The sequence below is a fragment of the Aulonocara stuartgranti genome (assembly GCF_965226115.1).
Source record: "Aulonocara stuartgranti genome assembly, chromosome: 3".
In the NCBI taxonomy this organism is placed as follows: domain Eukaryota; kingdom Metazoa; phylum Chordata; class Actinopteri; order Cichliformes; family Cichlidae; genus Aulonocara; species Aulonocara stuartgranti.
The window spans coordinates 10,987,081-11,013,219 of NC_138941.1; the positions used below are offsets into that span (position 1 = coordinate 10,987,081).

At 43.5% G+C, this 26,139-nt stretch overlaps 3 protein-coding genes across 5 annotated transcripts in view; 2 read left to right on the forward strand and 1 right to left on the reverse strand.

Moving 5' to 3' along the window:
- LOC309702354 (uncharacterized protein) overlaps positions 1 to 5,237 on the forward strand; it is a 103,688-nt gene extending 98,451 nt beyond the window's left edge. The window contains exons 6-7 of the mRNA XM_082527048.1: positions 4,161 to 4,365; positions 4,481 to 5,237. Of these exons, the coding sequence (XP_082383174.1) occupies positions 4,161 to 4,365; positions 4,481 to 4,521 (246 nt within the window). The 3' untranslated portion in view covers positions 4,522 to 5,237. The remainder of the gene's footprint in view (positions 1 to 4,160; positions 4,366 to 4,480) is intronic.
- LOC309702186 (protein NLRC3-like) overlaps positions 1 to 19,771 on the forward strand; it is a 374,484-nt gene extending 354,713 nt beyond the window's left edge. Inside the window, exon 9 of the mRNA XM_082526677.1 lies at positions 19,614 to 19,771. Coding sequence (XP_082382803.1) covers positions 19,614 to 19,617 — 4 coding nt within the window. The 3' untranslated portion in view covers positions 19,618 to 19,771. The remainder of the gene's footprint in view (positions 1 to 19,613) is intronic.
- LOC309702164 (NACHT, LRR and PYD domains-containing protein 12-like) overlaps positions 7,945 to 26,139 on the reverse strand; it is a 202,511-nt gene continuing 184,316 nt past the window's right edge. For 2 of the 3 annotated variants that reach the window (XM_082526618.1, XM_082526619.1), the window contains 3 exons: positions 17,461 to 17,634; positions 11,200 to 11,246; positions 7,945 to 11,051 (listed from right to left, as the gene is read on the reverse strand). In XM_082526618.1, the coding sequence (XP_082382744.1) occupies positions 10,516 to 11,051; positions 11,200 to 11,246; positions 17,461 to 17,634 (757 nt within the window). In that variant the 3' untranslated portion in view covers positions 7,945 to 10,515. The remainder of the gene's footprint in view (positions 11,052 to 11,199; positions 11,247 to 17,460; positions 17,635 to 26,139) is intronic. The other variant, XM_082526620.1, reaches the window with a different exon arrangement.

Sequence of the window (26,139 nt, forward strand, 5' to 3'; positions counted from 1 at the left end):
CTTTCAGGAGGAGAAGATTTAAACGAGTCACACAAATGTGAACTACAAAGTCTGTGACACACAATTTATGCAAACTGCAGTAAATCTGACCTGAAGAAATCCAGTCTTCTGCCTGTTGTGGTTGTGACAGCTGCTCGTAGGAGAGTTTGTTTGTAGGAGGTGGAGATGTTCTCAGATCAAGTGCGTAATCGTCTCTTTGTGTAGACGCTAAAAGCTGTGAGCCAAAACTCTCTGCTCTGAAACTCTTCACTCAGTCCTCACGCTGAGAGTTTAGAGGCTGAACTTCTTGTTCCTCCATAACACTTTTCATGAAACAGCAGAAATGAGCTTGTGTTTCTCAGCAGTGCGCACACAGAGAACCGATCCTCTCTGCTCAGTCTGAACAAATCAAAGTGAAACGTCAGTGAAAACACAGCTGCTGATCAAACTGTGTCAGATTAATGCCTCAATGTTTCACTGTGAGGTTAAAAAATACATAAAAATGATTTAAAGAAGTAGGAGGCAGATTTTCACAATAAGAGCACTTTGTTTTTAATTCAGTTAATGTCAAACTGTCATCAACACCTCTGTGTTGTCTCTGAGCAGATTCAGGCATTACTCAAATAATAAAGGCTTTTTTTCACTATTATACTTTTCATTAGTCTCCAGGTTGATGATTATAAACAGAATTATTAAAGTTTTTATCATTTCAGGCTGAAAATCAACATGAATTTGGTTCTAATCAAAGAAGCTCCTTTAATGTGTGTCATTAAAATCCTCACACAGACTTAAAAAGGCGACATTAACATTAAAATAAATGAAAGAAGCTTCAGCTGAGAGCTTCATGCAGTCATCATCAGCAGCTCATAGCAGTCACAGCTCTTTATTACGCAGCTTTGCAGGAATTAAAGTGGCTGAAGTGTCAGAGTTTGTGTGAGAAGCTGCTTCATGGACAGCTGTACACACGTCTTTATTATTTCTTCATAAATCAAACACACAGGTTTGTCTGCAGATGATTTAAAGTGTGTCGTTGTGCAGTTAAAGCTGTTTGTGTGACGCCCTGACCTCCTGGGAATGAAACAGCCAATCAGATCCATCAGAGAGAGAGCAGGAAGTGTGTGTTTGTGACAGAACAAGGAAACAGTGATGATGATGAACATAAAGGTCCTCTGATGTTTCCTGTTACAGTAACGCTTGTTCATCTGTTGCTCTCCTACACTTTCCTATAAATAAAGGAGAAAAAGTCCGTTTAGTTTCATTTCCTACAGCTCAGAGTTACACTTCACATTCCTGCAGTCACATCAAAAAGCTTCACTTTGGTCCAACATCTACATGTTAACATGAAACACAGACAGACTCAGAACATCTGGAACATCTGCACTTTGACCCAAACTGTTATAGCAGGATATTTTCTGCATATTTCTTATGTTGGACCTGTTTGAACTGTAAACGACCTGTAATCATCTGTAAATGGTGTGAGACACACTGAGGCCACCTACAGGGCAGCTGGGGAACAGCAGGGATCTGAAATCATACGAGACGTTAGTCAGAATCAGAATCAGAATGGGTTTATTGCCAGATGTTGAGGTTTACAACATTAGGAAATTGCTGCGGTGCTTCAGTGCAGACAATAAGAATTAAAGTGCTATGTAGAAAGAAAGATATGTGCATGAGATATACATGAGATATATACATGAGAATAAGAATTATGAGTGCTACGTAGAAAGATATATACATGAGTGCAGGTGGTGATCAGTGCCAAACGTATATACATGAGAGTAAGAATTATGAGTGCTACGTAGAAAGATATATACATGAGTGCAGGTGGTGATCAGTGCCAGACATGAAATGATGCAGTGACACAGCGTAGGGTCATGTGTTAGTGGCGGGGACAGTCATGTGGTTATTGTTCATGTGTCCAACAGCAGAGGGGAAGAAACTGTTCTTGTGGCGAGAGGTTCTGGTGCGAATGGACCGGAGCCTCCTGCCTGAGGGGAGCAGGTCAAACAGACTGTGTCCAGGGTGAGAAGGGTCAGCTGAGATCCGGGCTGCACGCCGCAGAGTCCTGGAGGTGTACAGGTCCTGCAGAGATGGGAGTCTGCAGCCAATCACCTTCTCAGCAGAGCGCACAACACGCTGCAGTCTCTGTTTGTCCCTGATAGTGGCTCCAGCGTACCACACGGTGATGGAGGAGGTGAGGATGGACTCGATGATTGCAGTGTAGAATTGCATCATCGTCCGTGTTGGCAGGTTGAATTTCTTCAGCTGCCTCAGGAAGTACATCCTCTGCTGGGCTTTCTTGATGACGGAGGTGATGGTGGGCTCCCACTTCAGGTCCTGGGTGATGGTGGTACCCAGGAAGCGGAATGAGTCCACAGAGGTGATGGGGGTGTCAGTCAGGATGATGGGGGGGAGTGGGGCTGTGTGCTTCCTGAAGTCCACAATAATCTCCACTGTCTTCTGGGCATTCAGCACCAGGTTGTTGTGGCTGCACCAGGACACCAGACGTTCAACCTCCCTCCTGTAGGCAGACTCGTCCCCGTCAGAGATGAGCCCAATGACGGTGGTGTCATCTGCGAACTTGATTAGCTTGACAGACTGGTGGGTGGAGGTGCAGCAGTTGGTGTACAGGGAGAAGAGCAGAGGAGAAAGAACACAGCCCTGAGGGGAGCCGGTGCTGATGGTCCGGGAGTCCGAGACATTCTTTCCCAGCCTCACGTGCTGCTTCCTGTCCGTCAGGAAGTCAGTGATCCACCGGCAGATGGGATCAGGCACATTCATCTGGGAAAGCTTGCCTCGGAGATGGTCTGGAAGGATGGTGTTGAAGGCAGAGCTGAAGTCCACAAACAGGATCCTGGCGTAGGTTCCTGGGGAGTCCAGATGCTGCAGGATGAAGTGTAGGGCCATGTTGATGGCGTCGTCTACAGACCTGTTGGCTCTATATGCAAACTGCAGGGGGTCCAGGAGGGGGGCCGTGAGGGTCTTGAGATGGGAGAGAACTAGGCGCTCAAATGACTTCATGACCACAGATGTCAGAGCCACGGGTCTGTAGTCATTTAGTCCAGTGATCCTAGGTTTCTTGGGGACAGGGATTATGGTAGAGGACTTGAAGCAGGCAGGCACATGACATGCCTGCAGTGAGGAGTTGAAGATGCCAGAAAACACTGGGGCCAGCTCGTTTGCACAGTGTCTGAGGGTGGCAGGAGACACACCGTCTGGGCCGGGAGCTTTCCGAGCATTCAGACTCCTAAACTGCTTCCTCACATCTGCTTCATGAATATGAAGAGTTGTGGTCGGAGGAGGTGGTGTGAAATCCTCTTTTGTGTGGGGTGAGGGGGCGGGTGTTGCAGGTGAACAGTTTGAAGGTGGTGATGGCTCTATGGAGGGGGGAGAGGTGGGGGAATGAGTGTCCAAAGTGCCTCTATTGTTGGGGTCGTTGAAGGTGTGAAGGCTGCCTGATGGCTCGTCAAAACGGCAGTAGAAGTCGTTAAGGGTGTTGGCTAAGAGCAAGTCGTCAGTGGAGTGGGGGGTTTTAGGCTTGTAGTTTGTAATATTCCTAAAACCTTTCCACACAGAGGCCGAGTCATTCTCTGAGATCTGCTGCTGCATCTTCTCAGAGTGCTGATGTTTGGCAATGTCCACTTCTTTAGTGAACCTGTACTTGGCCTCTCTGTAGCAGTCCCTGTCTCCGCTTCTGAACGCCTTACTCTTTTCCAGCCACAGCTTTTTGAGTTTAGGAGTAAACCAGGGTTTGTCATTGTTATAACTCACCCTGGTGCGTGATGGCACAATGCTGTCCTCACAGAAGTGGATATAGGAGGTGACGGTGTCCGTAAACTCGTCCAAGCTGTTAGAAGCAGCCTTCATTGTGTCCCAGTCTGTGGTCTCCAAACACGTGCGAAGCTCCTCCACAGCCTCGTTGCTCCACAGTTTTATGGTCCTCACGACAGGTTTGGAGAGCTTCAGCCTCTGTCTGTACGCGGGGATTAGGTGGATCAGTGAGTGAGAAGAACAAACGGACTTAAGATGGCTCGAAGTGATCAAAGTTGATCTAAAACAGAAGATAAATCCAAAGCAGCATCAGATGAATGTTACCATTTCCAGTTACGGTGCCCTTCATCTAATATGGAAATGTGTTGTTGTTTTTTTTGCCGTGTTGTTGTTCTTCCTATTGTGTTTAGGCCAGAGATGCTCTTCAAACAGCGGACAGACATGACCACATTACAAGAACATGGTGTGAGTCCGATTTGATATTCCAGTCAACGCTGAGAGACCTTAACCAGGAAGTCAGAGGTCAGCTGATGCTGCGAGCAGGAAGTGAACCAAGGGAAAGGTCCACTCTACTCAATCTCAAAGAAAATATGCTGGTGTTTGTTGATGTTGATGGTACAATAAAAATATATAATATAATAAATAATAAAATATCATGTGATGATGAGATGTGTTGTTGGTGTTTGTATTTTCTGTAAATATCTTTTTTAATGTAAATGCTTTGTTCCAGACGGACAGGGAATCAGTTGCTGTACGATGACATCATCTTGATGTTGACGAGGAGGGCGAGAAAAACTAGTTTAGTCCTGCAGATGGCGATCTTGCACCGTGTCCAGAGAGCCGACACTTTGATGGTGCTGCTCTACTCAGCTTACTTTAGCCTGGGTTGGACTCTATATGAGCAGCTTCCACTCTGGTTTCACTCTTAAACACACTTGTTTGATTTCACTTGTAAAAGTTGAAGAATAAATATTTTATTACAAAATTATTTGTTGATGCATTTTTTTAGGGTCAAATATCTTGTTTGATTTGAGGAATGAACTGTTAGGGTGGAAAAAGTGAATCAGGTTAAAATAGTGGTGCTTTATATCAGTGAAGATGTATAATGTAATTTAAAATGTTGATGATGGGTTGTAGTGGGCTTGTACTTACAAAACTGCCTCATTTTATTGGAACGATCCACAGTTGCATCCATTCACGGATGACATCTGACATCATTTGACATCTGGTCTGAACACGTTTGTACACAAGATGCCTCAGTTCTGGATGTTCCCACAGACTCCTCTGTGCACCTAAAGAAAAGGTCAAGGGTCAGCAGCACATGTAGTTGGGACAATTCTTCAGTCGCACAAACTACATAATCATTTTCCTCCAATGACGACTTTTCACTTGCAGAAATGGTCCTGTGTGATTTCCAGGCTGTGATATAAAAACTAGTTCCTAATGGCAGCGACTCACTCAGTAAACATGTGTTTCCTTCACCAACCTCACACACAGATCCAATAAGATCAGGAAGTGGGCAGTATAGTACAATATGTGTTATTCTGTGCTGCACTGCCCAAACTAAAGATCTGCTGAAGTGTTGGAAATGATCCAGATGTTTATTTTGGACGATACAGCAGAAGATCAGACATGAAAGTGGAGATAACACAGAAGACCTGCAGCAAAGGTCAGAGGTCAGACTGGGCCCTGGATTCAACAATGAGCCAATGATCATCAAGCAGTGACTAAAGCAGAGCCCTGACGTTCTGACATTCATCACACAGTCAGAACAAATGTCTGCTGATGACTTCATCTCATGAAACGACTGATAGATGTCAGTTCATTGATCAGCTGAGCTGCTGATCTTCATCGTCACAGAAACATTCAGCTTGTTTCAATCAGTAAATAACTCCCACTACTCCCAGTTTGAACTGTTCCCACTCAAAATGCTGTGAGAACAATGATCATTGTAGAACTTCACAAACATCACGTGTTGTTTTCCACATGTAAGATCAGCAAACACACAGAAACTTCCTGTTGCCACACACGGCCTCTAAAATCTCTTCCACGCTTTCTGTCTGAAGTCCACTCTCTGTGTCGGATCCACAGGAAACAACAAGATCTTATTAACATGGTTTTCAATGTGTCTCCTTCCAAAAAGTCCAACCAATGAACAAATGTGTGTATTTGTGGAGGCCGAACAAAAGCATGACACATTTCTCTGTTTCTATAAACTGGAGTCAAACACAAACATGAAGAGTTTCACTGACAGACTCCAAAATGCCCCCACAGTGGATCAAAGGGAAATCCTACAGTGTGGCCAGAGACTCTTAATGGCTCCAACATCAACACATCCACAATGTTGGATCCAGTTCTGCCTCACAGAGTTACTAAGACACACCCTCTGCAGCATCACAACAGCTCCACCTGCTTCACCTGCCTCCTCAGCATCTGTACACCTGAAGAGAAAAGAAAGGCTCCAACAGCTCAAATCTACAAAGGATTCATGAAGTTTCATCCAACAATAACATGTTTGCCTTCCACACTTCTATTATTCATGATCACAAACACAAAGAACTTGTGCAGCCCTGATATCAGCCCTAATATATGAGTGTGTTTGCCCAAAGACTGAAACAGCATCAACATGACAGCTGTAAGAAATCTTCTCTCAGCCTTGTTTGGCAGAAGATCCCTGCAACAAAGATTGTAGCTGAAAGATGACGTGTGTAAAGTTTGCTCTGTGGGAGGGTCGAGGCTGTTTTTAGACCTTTGATAGTTTCCAATCCAGTTCTGACAGACAGGAATAAAAACAACATCATTAAGATCAGATCATGGAGCTGTTTGCTGCCTTGTTTCTATCTTCACATTACAAGACTTTACTACAATAAAGATGCTGACATGTATCTGTAGCAACAACATCATTGAATCTAGAACAACTGGAGCCAAACCAGTGGCTCTGCTGGGATCACTGGTGAGCCAACACTTCCTTGTTGATGCAGATTTCAGGGCTTCCTTTTGCTCCTCCGTTATAACTGTTCTCTCTTCTCAACACATGATGACACAAAGGAATCAGCAGTGACAAAGATGATGCTGAAGAGAAGCACACACTTCACACATATAACAGAGCAGTGCAGTTACACACACCTCTGCTCGACATCAGGCCTCAAACAAAGACACAAAACACTAACTTGACTCTAAACAGAAGAAACGAGCAGCTGTTTCTGTTCTGTGCTTATTTATATTTGACACACATGCTTCTCTTTGTGCAAACACACATCGCACTATAAGGGTAACCTCGCACACAATGATTGGACAGCACAGTGATGATGCTGGGAGATCCTATACGCAGCAACACAGAAACACTGAGAACTTTAAACAATGATGGAAAGTGTTATAAATGACTTGTTGGCCTCTGATCTGTCACAAACAGCTGAAACGTGTCTCTCATGAGTCACATGAAGCTTTTTGACAGAAAGGACAAAAAGTAGCTGCAGTCAGTTTGTGTCATTTTTATATTTATTCATCTGGGAGAAAAATCTGAGGGACATTAAAATGTGTTTTCAACAGAGACAAGAACATGAATATAACAGAACAGGTAAATGAACATGTTTCAAGTAAACAGCTGGACTGATCAGGTCCAAACACAGAGTGATAAACTTGTCAAACAGCTGTCATATCTTTATATAGAAGCTCTTTATAAATGCTGCTCACTGCAGTCTGTTTACTAATAATGTCAAAGTGTTAGAAACACAGAAACATCAGAATGGTCTTTGTTCACAGAAACCTGTCTGGGATCCTTTGTTGTTCTTTTGATGCAGAGTTACATTATAAATATAAAGAGTTATTTCAGAGTCTCATCAGTTTTCCTGCATGTCTTTATTTAACACATCAGCAGGGCTGAAGCTCTCATGTTAAACACACACTGATCTATGGACACGTTCATGTGTTTCTAACAGAACCAGGCTGTTATCAGCCTGCACTAACATTATGTCACACACACTGAATGTAACAGTGACAGTTTACATCATCACACAATCAGCTGTGATTGTTTCACTGTCATCAAACGAGTCAACAGGAAGTAGAATCAATAGAAACCAATCATTTACTGACAGCATGTCTGATGGAAATAAGTGCAGATTATGTATGAAGTCTAACTGCACACAGTAACTGTGTTACAATAAGGACTTAACAGCGCCCTCTGCTGGAGTGTTTCAGTACTGCGTTAACTAGAATACACCACCTCCTCCTCACACCACCTGCTACAGCTCTACTCTTCTATGACTACAGTCATCCACAGCACTGATGTGAGGTCACATGGTTCATATGTAAGGAGCACAGCTGACCTCAGGTCAGTTTAATGACTGTGAGCAGCAGCTGTGTTATTGTCACTGTGACAGGGAGACACTCTCAGACACAGCGCTCATGTCAGCTTGTTCTCATGCAGGAGGATCAGGAGCTCCATGTTTGTCTTTCTGTTTGAATCATGATGTGTTTGTGCCATCAGAGTCTGTCATGAGTACTCAGGGTTTCACAGCAGCTCTTCTGGATGCTGACGAGGACTCCAACCTCATGTTTCACCTCTCTGAGCTTCTGATGTCTGTGAACACTCGTGTTTCTTCTCTGGGCTCATCTGGACAAAAACACCTTTCTGTGTTTGGCTGCAGCCTCATTCTGACTGACAGGAAGTGTGTTATCCATGAGCTGCACTTCTGTCAGGAAGTTTCCTGCTGTGTTTCCTGTCTGTGGACAAACACGAGTGTTCCAGCTGAGGACTTGCTTCCTTCCACCTGTCCATACAGGACATCACGCTGTCTGCAGCTCTGTAAATGCAGCTCCAGGTCCTTCCACGTGCTGCTATGTATTTGTGCAGTTTGTAGTGTGTCCTGGGAAACGTAGCACACATGGTGTTCTTCTGCTGTTTCCTCCTTTCACTGAGTGTGAAACACTGACGCTGTGCTGTTGTTCACAGAGGGGAGCTGATTCTAGCTGCAGCTGGACTCTGTCATCTAACTGAATGTGTTGGTGCTGATCACGGGGCTCTGAGGGGGGAGCAGCAGGAGGACTCTGGATGCTGACGTCAGTGTATCTGTGGAAGCTCCCACAGCGTGTCTGTCATTCAATATTGTGCTGTATATTGTATCTATGCAAAGATGAACAGACTGTGTGTTCACTGGTCTCTGTGCTGCAGCTCTGATGTCATCATCACTCCCTCCTCCACCCTCAGCAGTCCCAGCATGCTGCTGTGGTGCACCCCACCCTCACTCTACACCTGAGCCACAGACCACACCCTCCACCTCAATATACACCACAGTTTTCTCTGCTGTGGAAATGAGATCAGGAGGAAATCATCATTATTATTATTTAATAAACGCTCACATTAATGTGGGCTTATTTGTTTCATATTAGAAACATTAGTTGAGTGTTTTTAGTATAAAATGGTCAAAGTCCCTCTTTTTGCTCCTCCCCTCACCTGTGGATGGGCGGTGCTGTTACCGTGGTGACAGCTTGGATGTGTTTCAGTCCTGCCTGGTTATCACTGCAGGAATCTTTCACATTTATTACAGGTAATAACTCTGATTTTTCTGTGTATTATGAACCAAATGTATCCTGATACACACAGAGATGGATGAGCAGAGGTTTTTTTTGCAGTTTATGTAGTTACTATGGACTTAATGCATACATATTATTAAAATTAGGGCTATAACAGTTGTATTGATGTATAGCAACTTGAAATGCTCCCACAAATGGCTCCACAGCATGTAAAAATATAACAAAAGCTCTGGCGGACTTGGTTCTGTGGTCAGTCTTAAAGGGTGAAGTTAAACTCTGTAATCTTCACTGTGTCACAGAGTTCAGTGAGTCCCGTTATTCACAGTATCAATCAGATCATCAGAGAACAGCTGATCAGCAATCAGTGGTGCCAACAGCGCCTCCTGTGGTGAGAGGATGCAATAATGCAATGTAGCATTTTTCCACTCAACACTTGCAGTCATGGAAACTGTCTGTTGGATCTGTGTGACGTTGCTTTCTTGGTTAGAGTTCCTCACAAATGTCCAGATGATTCTTCTAATGAGGCGTCGACCATGTTTGCAGCTCTTTGGAAGAAAACGTCGCCCTTTGCCATCCTTACTTTTCTTTGACTTCTTCAAATGCAGCTGAACTCCAGCTGGTATTTTCTTGGACTTTGCAGCTGTTTCTGGTCATCAGTTCATTCCTGCAAACCTCTGAAGCTGAACAACAATGATGCTGCATTGCTGGCTGATCCCAAAAGGTTGATTCTGTTCATCTGGACGTTTTCAGAAACGTTTGCTCACTGATCAGGTGACTTCTTCAGTCTCAGCTGACTGCAGCTTTACAAGCTTACAAACAGCACATTTGCACAATGACTGAAAGCAGCAGCACCTGATATATATGATACTAATATAATACATATACATATATAATCCATACTAATGATGAAGGAACTGAGCTCACAGTCCATTGTTCATTCAGTGAACTACTCAGTTTATTTTGGGCCTCAGAAATGCTCACTCTGTTTGTACATCACTGTCAGCAATAGACTCATTCTGCTGTGTGGACAGGAACACATGTGACATCACTTCCTGTTTGTTTGTGACTGAAGAAGTTTACAAGGAATCATTTAGAAGAGTTTCAAACATCAACTGATTGAATCCATGAATCTGAAAACGTGTTTGTGAGTGAAAGAGACAGACATGTACAGACTGAACTATCTGTTCAACAGTCAGAGTGTTTCTGTAACAGGAGACACTCTTTACACTCCACTCAGCACAGGGACACTGAGTCACCAGGATACCAGAACCTAAACCCAGGATAAAGAGTTTGAGTGAATGTGGTGTTGAAGGTGTGGAGGTGGATCAGAGTGTCAGAGGAGACTCTGTAGAAGGACAGAGTGCCAGCAGGACAGTCCACATACACTGCTGCTCTGTTAGAGACAGAGGAGGAGGAGGAGGAGGAGGAGATGGATGTTTGTCTGTTATTGTGCCTGACAGAATCAGGACCATCATCAGAGCAGAACAGACTCCAGGACTGATCATTGTGTCCAAACACACAGTCACTGTATCCTTTCCTTCTGATGCTTCTGTAACTCACTGATATACAAACGTCTCCTCTCCACTCGACCTCCCAGTAACAGCGACCAGTCAGACCATTTCTACACAGCAGCTGATAATAAACATCAAATCTGTCTGGATGATCAGGATATGACTGAACCTCCTTCACACGTGTCACCTTCCTGTTGTTGTCAGACAGTTGGAGCTTTGTGTTCACTGTGTTTGTGTCGATTGTGAGTTGACAGGAATCTGATGGAGAGAACAAACACAATCCAGCTGCAGTTATTGATCCATCATCTGTTCATTGATTGACACTTTGATGATGACTCCTGACATGATGAAGATGGTTGAATGTGTGCTGCTTTGTTTTCATGAATCCCATTAAAAACACACTTACACTTCCTCAGACCTGGTCTCAACCATCGGACTCCAGCAGGCTCCACCCTGAAAGGAGGAGGGGGGTCAGAGCAGCACAGTCAGCATGCACACATGGACATTACATGGCTCTCACACACACACTGTTACACACTGAGCTCAAAGCTCGGCTCCACTGTTTTATTCAAAGAAATCTACATTTATTTATCAGCACATTTAAAAACAGCTTGAGCCAAAGTGCTGCACAGAGTAGAGAGAAAATAGGAAACATACACAGTAATGACTATAAAGACTGGTCAGGATTGAAAGCTACAGAGTACAAATGTGTTTCCAACCGGCTTTTAAAAATGTCCAGTGTTGGTGACGACCTGATGTGAAGGGCGACTGTTCCAGAGTTTGGCTGCAGCCATCGATAAAGCTCACCTCTGTTTTTACGTCTAGTTCTGGTCAGAAGCTGCTTATCTGCAGACCTGAGGGCTCCACTTGGATTCTTTTGTTAAAGAGAGATAAGATGGAGCCAATCCATTCACAGATTTAAAGACAACCAGATCTGGAAGTGGATTCTACCACGTACTGGTAACCAGTGGAAAAAGCTGGTGATGGGTCGTCTAGCACAGACCCACCGCTGGAACCAGACAATTGATGAGGGAGAGAACTGTGACAGCGCCGTTCCTTCACTTGACCTCAGTCGCTCTCGTCTGCTCCCTCGTAACACTGCTCTTTATTGAGCTTACATGAATATGCACAAGTTCATTATGACGTCTTACACAGGTATGAACAAAGAGTACCAGTCTGTGCATAGTGTGTGTGTGTGTGTGTGTGTGTGTGTGTGTGTGTGTGTGTGTGTGTGTGTGTGTGTGTGTGTGTGTGTGTTCCAGATGTGACCCTGTGACCCCAAAGCTGGTGCTAAGAGTCCAGCGGTCCCCCTAACAAAGGGCTCTTATACTTAACCAGACACAGAGTAGGTGTCCTCCTACACCAGGGGTCTCAAACTCGCGGCCGGTGGGCCAATTGCGGCCCGCAGGACGATAGTTTTTGGCCCCACCTTAATATGAAAATGTAATGTTAGTTTGATAATGTATGACACTTTACAGTGTTGTGGGCGGAGCTGAATTAACCCACCAATCAGGGTGGGATATGGATCTCAGGGGACACCAGCCGGGCTTGATGCAAGCAGGGAAACATTTCTCAATGAGTCAAAGTTCCAGCAGCGTTGCCCTGGAGTGTTTCTTTCTTTCTGTGCCTGGCTGGCTTCCTCCTTTCTATTGGGCAAACGCCGACATTCGCCCCAGCGCGCTGCGTTCACAACACTTCAAAAAAAGTTGTTTTTTTAAGTTGCTGCCCAGCGGGACATTATACGTATATAGATTTATACACACGTCAGTGGGATTTAAAGTTATTTTTCCACAGAGAGAGATCTCATATTAACTCTCACAGTGATGCGTAGGCGGCGGGATAAAAGAAAAGTCATGAACTCAATGCAGCCCAATTCAGTCTGCAGTCACATAGCGACACCTGTTCATCGGCAACAACAGTCCCCGGTAACCCGGACTAATTATAGGGTCGCACCGTAATTTGTGGCTCCATGTTTTTATTTGCATCACTGCGTTTGCATTGCAGCAAACATGAACATTACATATATTTCAATATAATGTAAAAGCAGTCAAAACAACTAACATCAGAAACAGCTGATGTTATTTGTTATATGTCACGGTGTCATTTCCGCTTCTTTCTCCTGTAACAACAGCCCGGCGCCGTGAGCAGTCGCCTTTTTTGCGCTCGCTATCCCTGCACTTTCTACCATCTGCAAACGCCACGGTGTTCGTGTCGTCATGAAAGACATGAACATCGAGCGTAAAAACAAAGGAGACTGCTACCGGCTTTTTATCTGCCGATCGCCGTGCTACGGTTGCAAGAAAAAGAAGCAGAAATGACGTTCTCTACGCGTTGAGACGTTCCCCGTCCGTCGGCTAAACGCTTGATTGAAACTTCAATGCGACAGTGACACCAAGTAGAATTATAAATGTCACATAGCCCCAAACATGTCTTTTTCAAAGCCTGCGGTGAAGAGAAAGGTTGGTGATGAGCACCGACAATTTCAGGAAAAGTGGGAAATGCAATATTTCTTTGTTGAGCACAGGGGCACCCCGACCTGTCTTATTTGCACAGAGAAAGTTGCGCTGCACAAGGAATACAATTTGAAACGTCATTACACAACTAGACATGCTGAGCTGGATGCAAAATACCAGGGAGACGAGAGAGCGAACCGGGTTGCCAGTCTTAAAACAGATCTACTGAGGCAGCAAGATTTCTCCAAGAAAGCAACCAAAGAGAATAATGCAGCAGTCGGAGCCACGTGGTTAGTGAGATGATTGCTAAAGCAGGGAAGCCATTCACAGAAGGTGCATTTGTCTAAAAGTGCATATTGCAGGCTGCAAATATAGTCTGTCCGGGAAAGAAAGGTCAGTTTAGCAACATCAGCCTTTCTGCCAACACCGCAGCAGATCGCATTTCTGACCTGTCAAGTGACATTTATGACCAACTGTGTGAGAAAGCCAAATGTTTCAGTGTATACTCAGTCGCTCTTGATGAGACCACAGACGTCACCGACACTGCCCAGCTCCCAATGTATGTCCGTGGTGTTGATGACAGTTTTGAAGTGATGGAGGAGCTGCTCACAGTAATTCCAATGCATGGCCAGACCACCGCTCAGCAGATATTTACAAGCTGTGTGATGCCATTGAGAATGTTGGTTTGCCATGGAAGAGGTTTGTTGGAATAACAACAGATGGAGCGCCATCAATGACAGGGAGGAAACATGGACTGGTGGCACAAAACAAACTGGAAGAGGAAGGCGTGGAGGAGGCCATTGCTCTGCACTGCATCATCCATCAGCAGGTCCTTTGCAGCAAATGCCTGAAGTTTGACAATGTGATGTCTATTGTTGTGAAATGCATCAACCAAATCAGATCCAGGGGCTTAAAGCACCGAAGGTTCTGTGCTTTTTTAGAGGAAATGGAGTCAGAATATGGGGATGTGCTCGACTTCACTGAGGTACGTTGGCTCAGCAGGGGAAATGTATTAAAGAGACTTTTTGAGTTGAGAGCAGAAGTGAAGCCTTCATGGAGAAGGATGGAGTTAGTGTTCCTGTGCTAACTGATCCCAAATGGCTCATGGACTCAGCTTTTCTTGTTGATATGACACATGAGCTTAATGTACTGAACAAGACGTTACAAGGCCAGGGGCAACTTGTCAGTGCTGCCTATGACAACGTGAGAGCATTCTCCACAAAACTGGCGCTCTGGAAAGCTCAGCTCTCTCAGACAAACCTTTGCCATTTCCCAGCATGCAAGGCACTCGTGGATGCAGGCACACCATTCAGTGCTGACGAGTATGTTGATGTCATTTTGAGGCTACAGGAGGAATTTGATCACAGATTTGCTGACTTCAAGACACACAGAGCCACCTTTCACATTTTTGCGGACCCCTTCTCCTTTGATGTGCAAGATGCCCCTTCTGTGCTTCAAATGGAGCTCATTGAGCTGCAGTGCAACTCTGAACTCAAAGCAAAGTTCAGGGAGGTGAGTGGAAAAGCAGACAAGCTTGGACAATTTTTGAGAGACTTGAGCCCTAGTTTCCCTCGGCTTTCCCGAATGTTCAAGCGGACCATGTGCCTTTTTGGTAGCACATACTTGTGCCAAAAGCTCTTCTCCACTTTGAACTTCAATAAGTCCAAGTACAGGTCCAGACTTACGGATGATCATCTTCAAGACATACTGAGGGTCGCAACTGCTTCCTCCCTCAGGCCAAATCTGGCTCGGCTATGCGAGAGGAAACGCTGCCAGGTCTCTAGCAGCAAGGAGTAGGCAAGAGAACCCATGTTCAGAAGAACAGTTCATTTTCTCCAGTGTTCCATTCATGTTCAGAAGAAGGTTATAGAACTGTTAATACAGACATTTCAATCTAAATACAGCAGATATAGAAGACTGAAAGAAAAACACAAGTTCACTGACTAAAAACATCTTATTATTATTTTATTTATGTATTACAGATTGATTTTTTTTCTTATTAATTCTTAATTTGTTTATTCATTTTTCATATTTTGTGTTAAAAAATAAAAATAAAGAGATTTGAGAAGATTGGAATTTTTTAACCATGCCTTTCTTGTGGAAAACCTACTGCGGCCCAGCCTCACCCAGACTCTGCCTGCAGCGGCCCCCAGCTAAATTGAGTTTGAGACCCCTGTCCTACACCATAAATCAGTAAGAGAGGGTACGACCTCTCTCATGGCCCCAAGTGGTGTGTGCATGCCAGAGCACTCTGGAAAGCACACAGAGTCTTTACAGACTACTCAGGATCAAACCTCTATCATTATGCAATCGATTATACAACTCTAAGCATATATGAGTAAATATTTCTAAGCATCAATCAACAATATAAACCTTACAGCTGGTTTTAATAACAGAGTTCATTTGTTTCTCAAATGAGAAAGAGCTATCGAGAAACACTCCTAAATCTTTAGTTCTGAACTTTTCCAGTGGGCCAAGGTCAACATTATTAGATAATGCTAATTCTTTTCCCTTACATTATAACAATGTGAGGAGTTAATGCTAAGTATACTGCCATTAGCGGCTAATTCTAATTAGGGGTGAATAATTATTAGTAGCTAATGCTAATATCGTTTTCTCTTCCCTTTTAACAATGTGAACAACTAGTGCTAGGTAGGCTGATGCTAGCAGCTAATGCTAATTTGACGTGAATTAGCATTATATTAGTGAGGAGTTAATGCTAAGTAGGCTGCCATTAGTGGCTAATGCTAATTTTAGATGAAAAAGCATTAGCAGCTAATGCTCATATTGTTTTCCTTTGCTTTGTAAGAATGACAGCAGCTAATGATACGAAGTCTACCATTATTAACAATTGTTAATTTGATGTAAATTAGCATTATCTGATAATGGTAACCCTTTTCCCCTGCATTATAACTATGTCAGGAGTTAATGCTAACTAGGCTTCCATTAGGGGCTAACTCTAATTAGGTGAATAATTATTAGCAGCTAATGCTAATATTGTTTTCCCTTCCCTTTTAACAATGTGAGCAGCTAATTCTAATTTGATGTGAATTAACATTATATTAGTGAGCAGTTAATGCTAAGTAGGCTGCCATTATTAACTAATGCTACTTTGACGTGAATTAGCATTATGTGCTAATACTAATACTGTTTTCCCTTACTTTTTAACAATGTGAGCGGCTAATTCTAAGTACGCTCTTGTAAATAGCTAATTCTAATTTAGTGTGAATTAGCATTATTCAATAATGCTAACACTGTTTTCTCTTACTTATTAAAAATGATAGTAGCTAATACTAATACTCTTTTCCGTTGGGTAACAACGATGTGAGGAGTTAATGCTAAGTAGGCTGCTTTTAGAGGCTTATTCTAATTAGGGCTGAATAATTATTAGTAGCTAATGCTAATACCGTTTTCTCTTTCCTTATAACAATATGAGCAGCTAATGCTAATTTGATGTGAATTAGCATTATATTAGTGAGGAGTTAATGCTAAGTAGGCTACCATTAGCAGCTAAAGCTAATTTGAGGTGAATAAGCATTAGTAGCTAACGCTAATACCCTTTTCCCTTGTGTTATAATGATGTGAGACGTTAATGCTAAATAGGCTTCCATGAGTGACTCCTTTCCCTTGCATTATAAAGATGTGAAGAGTTTATGCTAAGTAAGCTGCCATTAGCAGCTAATGCTAATACTGTTTTCCCTTTCTTTATACAACTTGAGCAGCTATTGCTAAGTAGGCCACTTTTCTCTGCTAAGGATTTGTGTGACCATGATGGAAACTCTGATAAGCTAATGCTACTAAGCTAATGCTGTTTATGGGCCCTGTTAGAATCAATATTTCATTCTCATTCTGTTGTTTGAGAACAATAACAGAAAAATGTGCACTTGAGAACAAATTTATTGTGACTTCAGCTGTGAATGTACAGTTTGTCATTATTTAAGCTTCCATTTCCAAATGTTAGCTGACACTTTATTAGGTACACTGGTATCTATATCAGGTACACCTGTGACCTAAATGTTCCTGCAAACAGACTCCTTGGAGACCCCTACATAAATATCCATGAACTATCCAGCTAGACTAGTGTGTCTGTCCCTGAAAATATTCCTGCATGTGTGATTGTTCATGTGTCATCTGCAGGAAACAAACAGGAAGTGAGTGAAAGACACGGGAAATGTTTCCAGCTCTTCCTCCTCTATCAGATTTTCTCTCCATACCTGAGAGTGTCCAGTCTCCAGCCTGGATCCTTCAGTCCAGCCGACAGCAGCTTCATTCCTGAGAGACCTGGATGATTGTAGCTCAGGTCCAGCTCTCTCAGATGGGAGGGGTTGGAGCTCAGAGCGGAGGCCAGAGAAGTACAGCCTTCCTCTGTGATCAGACAACCTGACAGACTGCAGACACACAAAACAACAATCTATCTGTCAACAGTTGTTTTCTCTTTGTCACAATAACATCTATCCATCCATTGTAACTTTATTTATAAGTGACAATACCCAACAGACAACAACAGTCATCTGAAGCTGTTTAACAGTGTAAGGTAACCGCCTCCACTGTGAGTAGCACTTGGTGATGGTGGGAAGAAGAACTCCCTTTGACACAAAGATCCTCCCAGTGAAAACAGGCTCCAGGAGGAGCATCTACCATGACTGGTTGCAGGGTGAGGGGAAAGAGAAGAGATGAGCTCAGAGAGACAAGAACAAAACAGAGAGACAAAAGTTAAGGACATGCAGTAGTGACATATAAAAGCATCAGGAGTGAAAAGAGGGGAGAAGAAAGCAGAGCATCCTGGGAAGTCCACCAACAGCCTGAGCCTATAGCAGCATAACTAAGGGATGGTTCAGGGTCACCTGATCCAGCTCGAACTATAAGCTTTATCAAAAAGGAAAGTTTGAAGCTGATCTTCAAAGTAGAGAGGGTGTCTGTCTCCTGAACTCAAACTGGGAGCTGCTGCCACACCCAGTCCAACATAGCCAGGCTTTCTTTGCTGCTTTGACAAAACCTCAAATCCCAGTCAGAGATGATGAGCATCATCACAGTGATGATCATTTCTCTGTAACCCAGGCTTTCTGCTTCAGGATCTGTGCACACTCACAGAACAAGGAGACCTTTAAACATCATTTCACTAACTGGATGGACTGAGCTCAGCCTACAGATGAACTGGATAAATAAAGATTTGACCTCAGTGTGCTCAGTGTTCCTGTCTATTCCTAACATATTCCTAACATGATAGCTGCACTTTAGAGCTCTAAAACTGGAACTGACACATGTTTAAACTCCACATGTTACTCAGTACATTCAGTTCTGACACTCGCCCACAGTCCAACAAAGGAAACATGGAGATCACATCAGTTTGTCACCAAAGTCTAATTATTAGGGCAACTTAACCTGTTATTATCTCGTTGACTCATTAATTGATTAACGTCAGCAATTATTTTAATCACAGTTTTTAAAATCATGATTATTGTGAAAGTGCTCACTGGCTCTGAATATAAAAGCCATGGGTCACAGGAGGGATGTTGATCAGTGCTGGCTTGAAATGGGCGTCATTATGCATCTCAGCCAATGAGAGCATTGAGGGTGGGCCTAATACTACTGCAGCGCTCACATGACCCAGGACAGAAAGAAAGGGGCGGGGACAGAAACATGGAGACAGGTACAGATCTTTGACATGTTCATTTTAAACTGTTCCAGGAGGCAGTGTTGATACAACTAAAGTTATCTGTTGTTGAAGAAGTCGGTCTGAGGAACGTTCTTAGGATCAACAAATGACGGCATGTATGAGCCTCAAGACGCAGCATCACAAGAAGAACACATGAGCTGTAGAAAAAGGAGAGACTACGAAAGCCACGGCGTTACAACATGAACATGCTGTTGGTCTCTCTGGAGACTACTGGGCGTGGCTGGGTAACCATGGTTACCTGGGAGTTACAGAAACGTGCAGAACATGTGATTCATGTTGCACAGCAGTGGGACATTTGAAATAAAGTCAGCACACTCAGTACAGATAGTGCATCAAATATGATGCTGCTGCCAGACGTCTGCCTTTGAACACGTTCCTGCATCGCGCACAACACCAAGGTTGCCATGGCGATCACAGCTGACAGGGACAAAGCGCACAGCTGGAAGCCTGCAGGTATATTTAACATGATGTATTTCTCAGTGTCCTGTCGGTGTGTGAGAGACAAACAGCCTCTGTATGTGTGTGTAAATACAGCATGAATATGTAGAGGACATGTTTGTGGATATAAGTAAATGAAAGCTCTGCGTCATTTGAATCTTCTTGTTTCTGTTGCAGGTCTGTGACTGAACTTCTGGGAGGAGAAACGTTGGTTTCATGCTCTGTGATTCTGTGTTTTGTCATCTCTCTCAGGTGATGGAGAGCTCAGATGATGACCCCGCCTACGTGGTCAAATTCAAGTCTACATTCAGAACAGACCTGGAGACACGCAAGCAAAATGCCAACATTGTATATGTGAAAACTGCTGCTGGAGCCAGATTCAAGGAGCTCAAGTGTTTACCCAGATCTTACTGAACTTACTGAAGGAACAGAGGGTTGTTGGAGGGAAACCTGTGGAAGCAACAACATCCGAGCCACCAGAGAAGAAGTTGGCCCTGTTGGTGCTTCATCAGAGTGTGAACAGGAGGAAGACTCAGCTGAGAACAGTGTGGTGGATACAGAGCAGAGCCCACCATCAGTACAGAGGCCTGTCCATCAGAGTGCTGCTCCAACATGCAGCACATGTACTTGGCCACAGCTGCAACATCTGTACCTGTGAAAGCTTCTTCTCTGTTGCTGCTCATATTGTGCAGAAGAAGAGAGTTTCTTTATCATCAGAAAATGTCAATGAGCTTGTGAGTCTTAGCAGCTGGCTCGGTGCAGAGGAGGAAGAACATGTCAGTCAGAGGAAGATAAATGCAGTTCATGTTGTCAACTCAACCTGGACTGTTGAAAGAGTTTTTCTTTGTCTGGTTTCTGACTGAGATTCTCCAAAGGAAATCCAGCACAAACACACACTTCACACACTCAAAGTCCTGCACAGTAAATGAGCTGATGAGCGTTTGTGCTGCTGCCTGATAACAGAACAATAGTTCTGCTGCTTCCTGTTCTGCAAACACACATTTATAAATGTTCACTTGCTGTTGATCAAAGGTATGTTGGTGGCTCTGGACGCTGAGGGAACTTTGTAAAAAACTAGATCAAATGTTAACGTCCTGGCAGAGGCAAAGAACTTTGATTTGATATTTGATTAGATTCATGTTTCAGCTCAGACTGACAGAAATATTTGAACTGCTGCTGTGTTAAAGGGAACACTGCTGTTAGAAAGCACCTGATCTGTTTCTGCACACTGAATGTTGCACTTCTCATACTGCAGTACTATTACAATAAGTACACAATGCACTACTTTTGAACTCATGATTGAATGTTGCTGTAACAAAGCCATTAATGTGATTCAAAGTGTTCATGGTTTCCCAGCACAACAAATGATTGCACAAGTGTGACTGATCCACTTTCTAATGTGTGTGTAGCCCACACTGTGTGTCACTGTGTCACAGGTGAGTCTGTGTGTCCAGGTTCTATGAGGACAACAGGATATAGTGACTGAGTCCAGCAGCTTAAAGTCTGACTCCATCCTCCATTTAAATAACTCACAGCAACAACTGAATAGCTTTGCCTTTGTGTAGCTGACACTTCATTTTAATGTCCTTCTATTCTGGTTCATCTGGTCTCAGTTTCTATAAGCACACAGGTTTCATCAGGACTCTATGACCTCAGTAATCTTTGCTGGGCCTTAATGCTCTGAACAAAGCTGCACATCACAAGACTAAATAGAAATGAATCAGTCTTTCATTCTCACTGCTGTTTGACTTCAGCTCTCAATGTCCCACCATAACCCATGGAAAGAATTACTGTCCATCCAGGCTGCTGAACATGAAGCTGAAGAAGGTGGAGTATTGTGAGGGCTGATGGAGATGATGATGAGGAATCCAGGAGCAGTGGGTGGATGGCAGCATCAGCATGAAGGATCAGTGTGAGAACACATCATCATCCACAAAGGAAACCAGTCTGAGTGTCTGACGCTCTTGTTAGAAAGACGCAGTCCCAGCAGTTAGCTTGTCTGCTAGTTAGCTGAGAGCTAACTCACTTGTACATTGAATACCAAACTGTGTAAACCAGGGGTGTCAAACATATGGCCCGTGGGCCAAATCAAGCCCTTGAGATAATTTCATATGTCAAATATTGATGAATTTTCAGGCTTGCTGATAATCAATGTGAGCACGGCTGAGGTTTTATTCTGATGAGCAAACCATGTGGCCAATCACTTTAAGAGACAGACTGGGATCATACCATTATGTGAAAGAGGACATGTCCCATAGACAGCAAGGGTAGTGGTAGAGACCAGTACACAGAGAAATGGGAGCTGTACTGAAATGCAAGCGTGTCAGGAAAGAGTGAAAAGGCAAAATGAGCAGCATCTGGCTGCATTTCAGTGATATTGGAGACCACAAAGCTGAGTGCAACATTTATACAGGAGATATACAGGAGACGCTGAGAGTAGAACTGATAAAATTAGGAGCTGGCTAAAGTGAGACCCATTTTTATTTCCACCCATTTTCCACTGTGGAGGACAAAAGGTTTCAAACTGGTCCAGGTCTTAAACTCACGTGTTCTTCCTAATAGCAGTAAATGGATAAAAATAAGGCTTTTATGAAAACACTGAATAAAACTTGCTGCCTTTAAAAAGACTAAATGTACAGTTCAGTATTGAATACTACATAAAATAAACTATATATAAAGTGTGTCTGAATGGCAGAGATGCAGAAATATGTGCATGTAGCACAGAGCCACGGCTCAGTGTCTGAATGAGTCTCACAGACCTGAATGTGCTGTTGAAGCCATTTATAATTATAACGTAATTCTTTACTCGTTTGATCTGCTCCTTACCACAAGCCACCAGACGTAGAAGGTTTTGGACTTTTAACTATATTTTCTGAAGTTTTACAACTTTTCTTACTGTTAAAAACCTCGTTATGGCCATTCATGCTATACAAAGTAATTAGACATGTGTGGTATCTACAGAAACGTCAGGATCTCAGCTAAAAGTTCACAAAACCATCTCAACAACCACCAAACAGCTGAAACAGCAGGTGAACAGATCACACAAAAAAGATCTAAACACAAATCCCCCTGATCATCTGTTTTTTAAACATGAAGCGTCGTTTTGGACGTTCATTTACTGCTGGTTCAGTGAATTTTGGTTGGACAGTGATGAAACCTGCAGCCTCAGAATCTGTGAGAAGTCTGCTTTCAGCTCGCAACAGCATTGTTGTGTTGTGTGCTGTGGATTCACCTCTGCAAACTCATCACTGTTTCACCATCATGTTTCTACTTAGACAACAACAAAGGAAGCAGTTCCCAGGAACTACTTCCTGTCTTGTTAACATAAGAGTATGTTGCCCTTCAAAGCACCTCCACTTCTCCTCTTATTAGAGGACTGCCTTATTATTAATCTGCTAATTCTGTCAGTTGATGAAAGAAAAATGCTTGATCTCACCTGAGAGTTTCCAGTGTACAGTGTGGACTCTTCAGTCCTTCAGACAGAAGCTTCACGCCTGAATCCTTCAGGTTGATGTTACTCAGGTCCAGCTGTCTCAGATTAGAGGTCTGAGAGCTGAGACCTGAGGCCAGAGCTTCACAGCTTCTCTCTGACAGGTCACAGTGACTCAGTCTGAAAAATAACAGATAAACAATTACAAAAATAAAACACTTATGTTGAAGTGTAAGGAGATACTATTATATTTAGCAATATTTCATCTTGTTTTGTCAGGAAACTGAGCACTGATGCAGAGCAACATGTGGAGAGAATCAGAGGAGAAGAAGTGAAGAGAGAACAGCAGTAAAACAACACTGAATTGTTCAGTGTGCTTTTGATATCAACAGAATGTGTCAAACTTCTTTATTTTGTATTTGTTTTAGTAGAATTGATGATTATCACTTAGATAACAACTACAGGCCAGGTCTAAATTGCACTTTGGTGACAGTTACACCCAGAAATATTTCAGAAACGTGGACAATTTGTGCTCCATTGTATTCAGTATTGAACAAACTGAGTACCGATGACCACTTAATATTTTTGATATTTTATTTGAGTTGTTCCACCTGATCTGTGTTAACTAGAATAAACATTTAAAAGCTAAAGCTATGATCACATATGTACTTACAGAGCTTTGTTGGAGGCTTTGACCACTGGCAGCAGCCTCAGAAGAGCCTCCTCTGAAGCAGAGTATTTCTTGAAGTCAAACTCATCCAGATCTTCTTCTGATGACAGTAAGATGAAGACCAGAGCTGACCACTGAGCAGGAGACAGTTCATCTGTGGAGAGACTTCCTGATCTCAGGGACTGTTGGATCTCCTCCACTAGAGAACGATCATTCAGTTCATTCAGACAGTGGAACAGATTGATGCTTTTCTCTGCAGACAGATTCTCACTGAGCTTCTTCTTGATGTACTGAACTGTTTTCTTATTGGTCTGTGAGTTACTTCCTGTCTGTGTCAGCAGACCTCGTAGGAGACTCTGATTAGTCTGCAGTGAAAGACCCAGGAGGAAGCGGAGGAACAAGTCCAGGTGTCCATTTGGACTCTGTAAGGCCTTGTTCACAGCACTCTGGTGGAGAGACTCTTTTTTTCTAAAAAAACTAGACCGCTTGGATGTTGTTTGTTGTTGTTCCATCAGATTGAGTCCAGAGTTGATGAAGGTCAGATGGACATGAAGAGCAGCCAGAAACTCCTGAACACTCAGATGGATGAAGCAGAACACCTTGTCCTGGTACAGTCCTCTCTCCTCTTTAAAGATCTGTGTGAACACTCCTGAGTACACTGAGGCTGCTCTGATATCGATGCCACACTCTGTCAGGTCTGATTCATAGAAGATCAGGTTTCCTTTCTGCAGCTGATCAAAAGCCAGTTTTCCCAGTGACTCCATCATCTTCCTGCTCTCTGGACTCCAGTGTGGATCTGTCTCAGCTCCTCCATCATACTTGACCTTCTTCACTTTGGCCTGAACCACCAGGAAATGGATGTACATCTCAGTCAGGGTCTTGGGCAGCTGTCCTCCCTCTCTGGTTTCCAGCACATCCTCCAGAACTGTAGCAGTGATCCAGCAGAAGACTGGGATGTGGCACATGATGTGGAGGCTTCGTGATGTCTTGATGTGGGAGATGATCCTGCTGGGCTGCTCCTCATCTCTGAATCTCTTCCTGAAGTACTCCTCCTTCTGTGGGTCAGTGAACCCTCTGACCTCTGTCACCATGCCAACACAGTCAGGAGGGATCTGATTGGCTGCTGCAGGTCGTGTGGTTATCCAGAGGCGAGCAGAGGGAAGCAGTTTCCCCCTGATGAGGTTTATCAGCAGCACATCCACTGAGGTGGACTTTCTAGGGTCAGTTAGGATTGTAGTTTTGTGGAAGTCCAGAGGAAGTCGACACTCATCCAGACCATCAAAGATGAACACAACCTGGAAGTCTTCAAAGCTGCAGATTCCTGCTTCTTTGGTTTCAGTAAAGAAGTCATGAACAAGTCCCACCAAGCTGAACTTTTCCTCTTTCAGCACATTCAGCTCTCTGAAAGTGAATGGAAATATGAACTGGATGTCCTGGTTGGCTTTGTCTTCAGCCCAGTCCAGGCTGTATTTCTGTGTTAAGACTGTTTTCCCAATGCCAGCCACTCCCTTTGTCAGCACTGTTCTGATTGGTTCATCTCTTCCAGGTGAGGCTTTAAAGATGTCTTCTTGTCTGATGGTTGTTTCTGGTCTGTCTGGTTTCCTGGATGCTGTTTCAATCTGTCTGACCTCATGTTCATCATTGACCTCTGCAGTCCCTCCCTCTGTGATGTAGAGCTCTGTGTAGATCTGATTCAGGAGGGTTGGGTTTCCTGCTTTAGCGATGCCCTCAAACACACACTGGAACTTCTTCTTCAGGGTGGATTTAAGGTTACGGTGACAAACTGCAGCTTGAAGTTCTGAATGAGAAGAAAAATAAACACTCAATTCCAAAAAGAACTAATCTTTAAAACATGTTGCTCCATCTTCCATCTCTGGAAAATGTTCATTTATCCAGCAGCTTAAATCTTTAGATAAATCCTCTTACTGCTCTGCAGACGGTCAGCCAGCTCCTCCTGCTTCATTCTCCTCAGGAAGTCCACTGTGATCTTCACACATGCCTCCCTGCTGCTGCTCCTCTGACTCTCTAAGCATTCTGGGTAATCTGGACTCAGAACCTTCTGGATCTTCTTCAGCTCGTTCTTCACAAAAGTGATGATGTTGTCCTCCAGCAGCTGGAACAGAATATTTATGAATGAGCCAATCAGACTGAAATCATGGAGCCAAACATCAGATCCATGTTGGACACACTGACGATCCACTGGTCTACAAAGAGCAGCATGGAGATGACCGTGAACAGAACAGATGTAACAGTAGTTGTTGTACATGTACAGACCATAAATATGGAGTCCAGCTGTGTTTGATGCTGCTGGGCAGACTGACCACTGGGAACCTCTGAGCTCTGCTGCTCCACTCTGTGGAGGAACCATGAAGGATTAGATCAACACAGGATAAAGATCCAGGAGTTTCTGCTCAAATAACTTCATCTGAATCAAGTCTGTCAAGTTTTAAACTCTCAGATTGTGAACATATCAGTAATTTTCAGTCTGTTTTCATGGACGTCCTTTCAGTGGTGATGTCAGGGATGATTTTGAAGAAGCTCATCAAACTGAACCATCAGCAGATCACTGCTCCAAAACCAGAACATGATCCGAGTCTCCCTCCACCACCAGAACACCAGCTTTACTAACGTGGTAGATCAGTGTAGTACAGATCAATAACTGATGAGTCATTTGATCA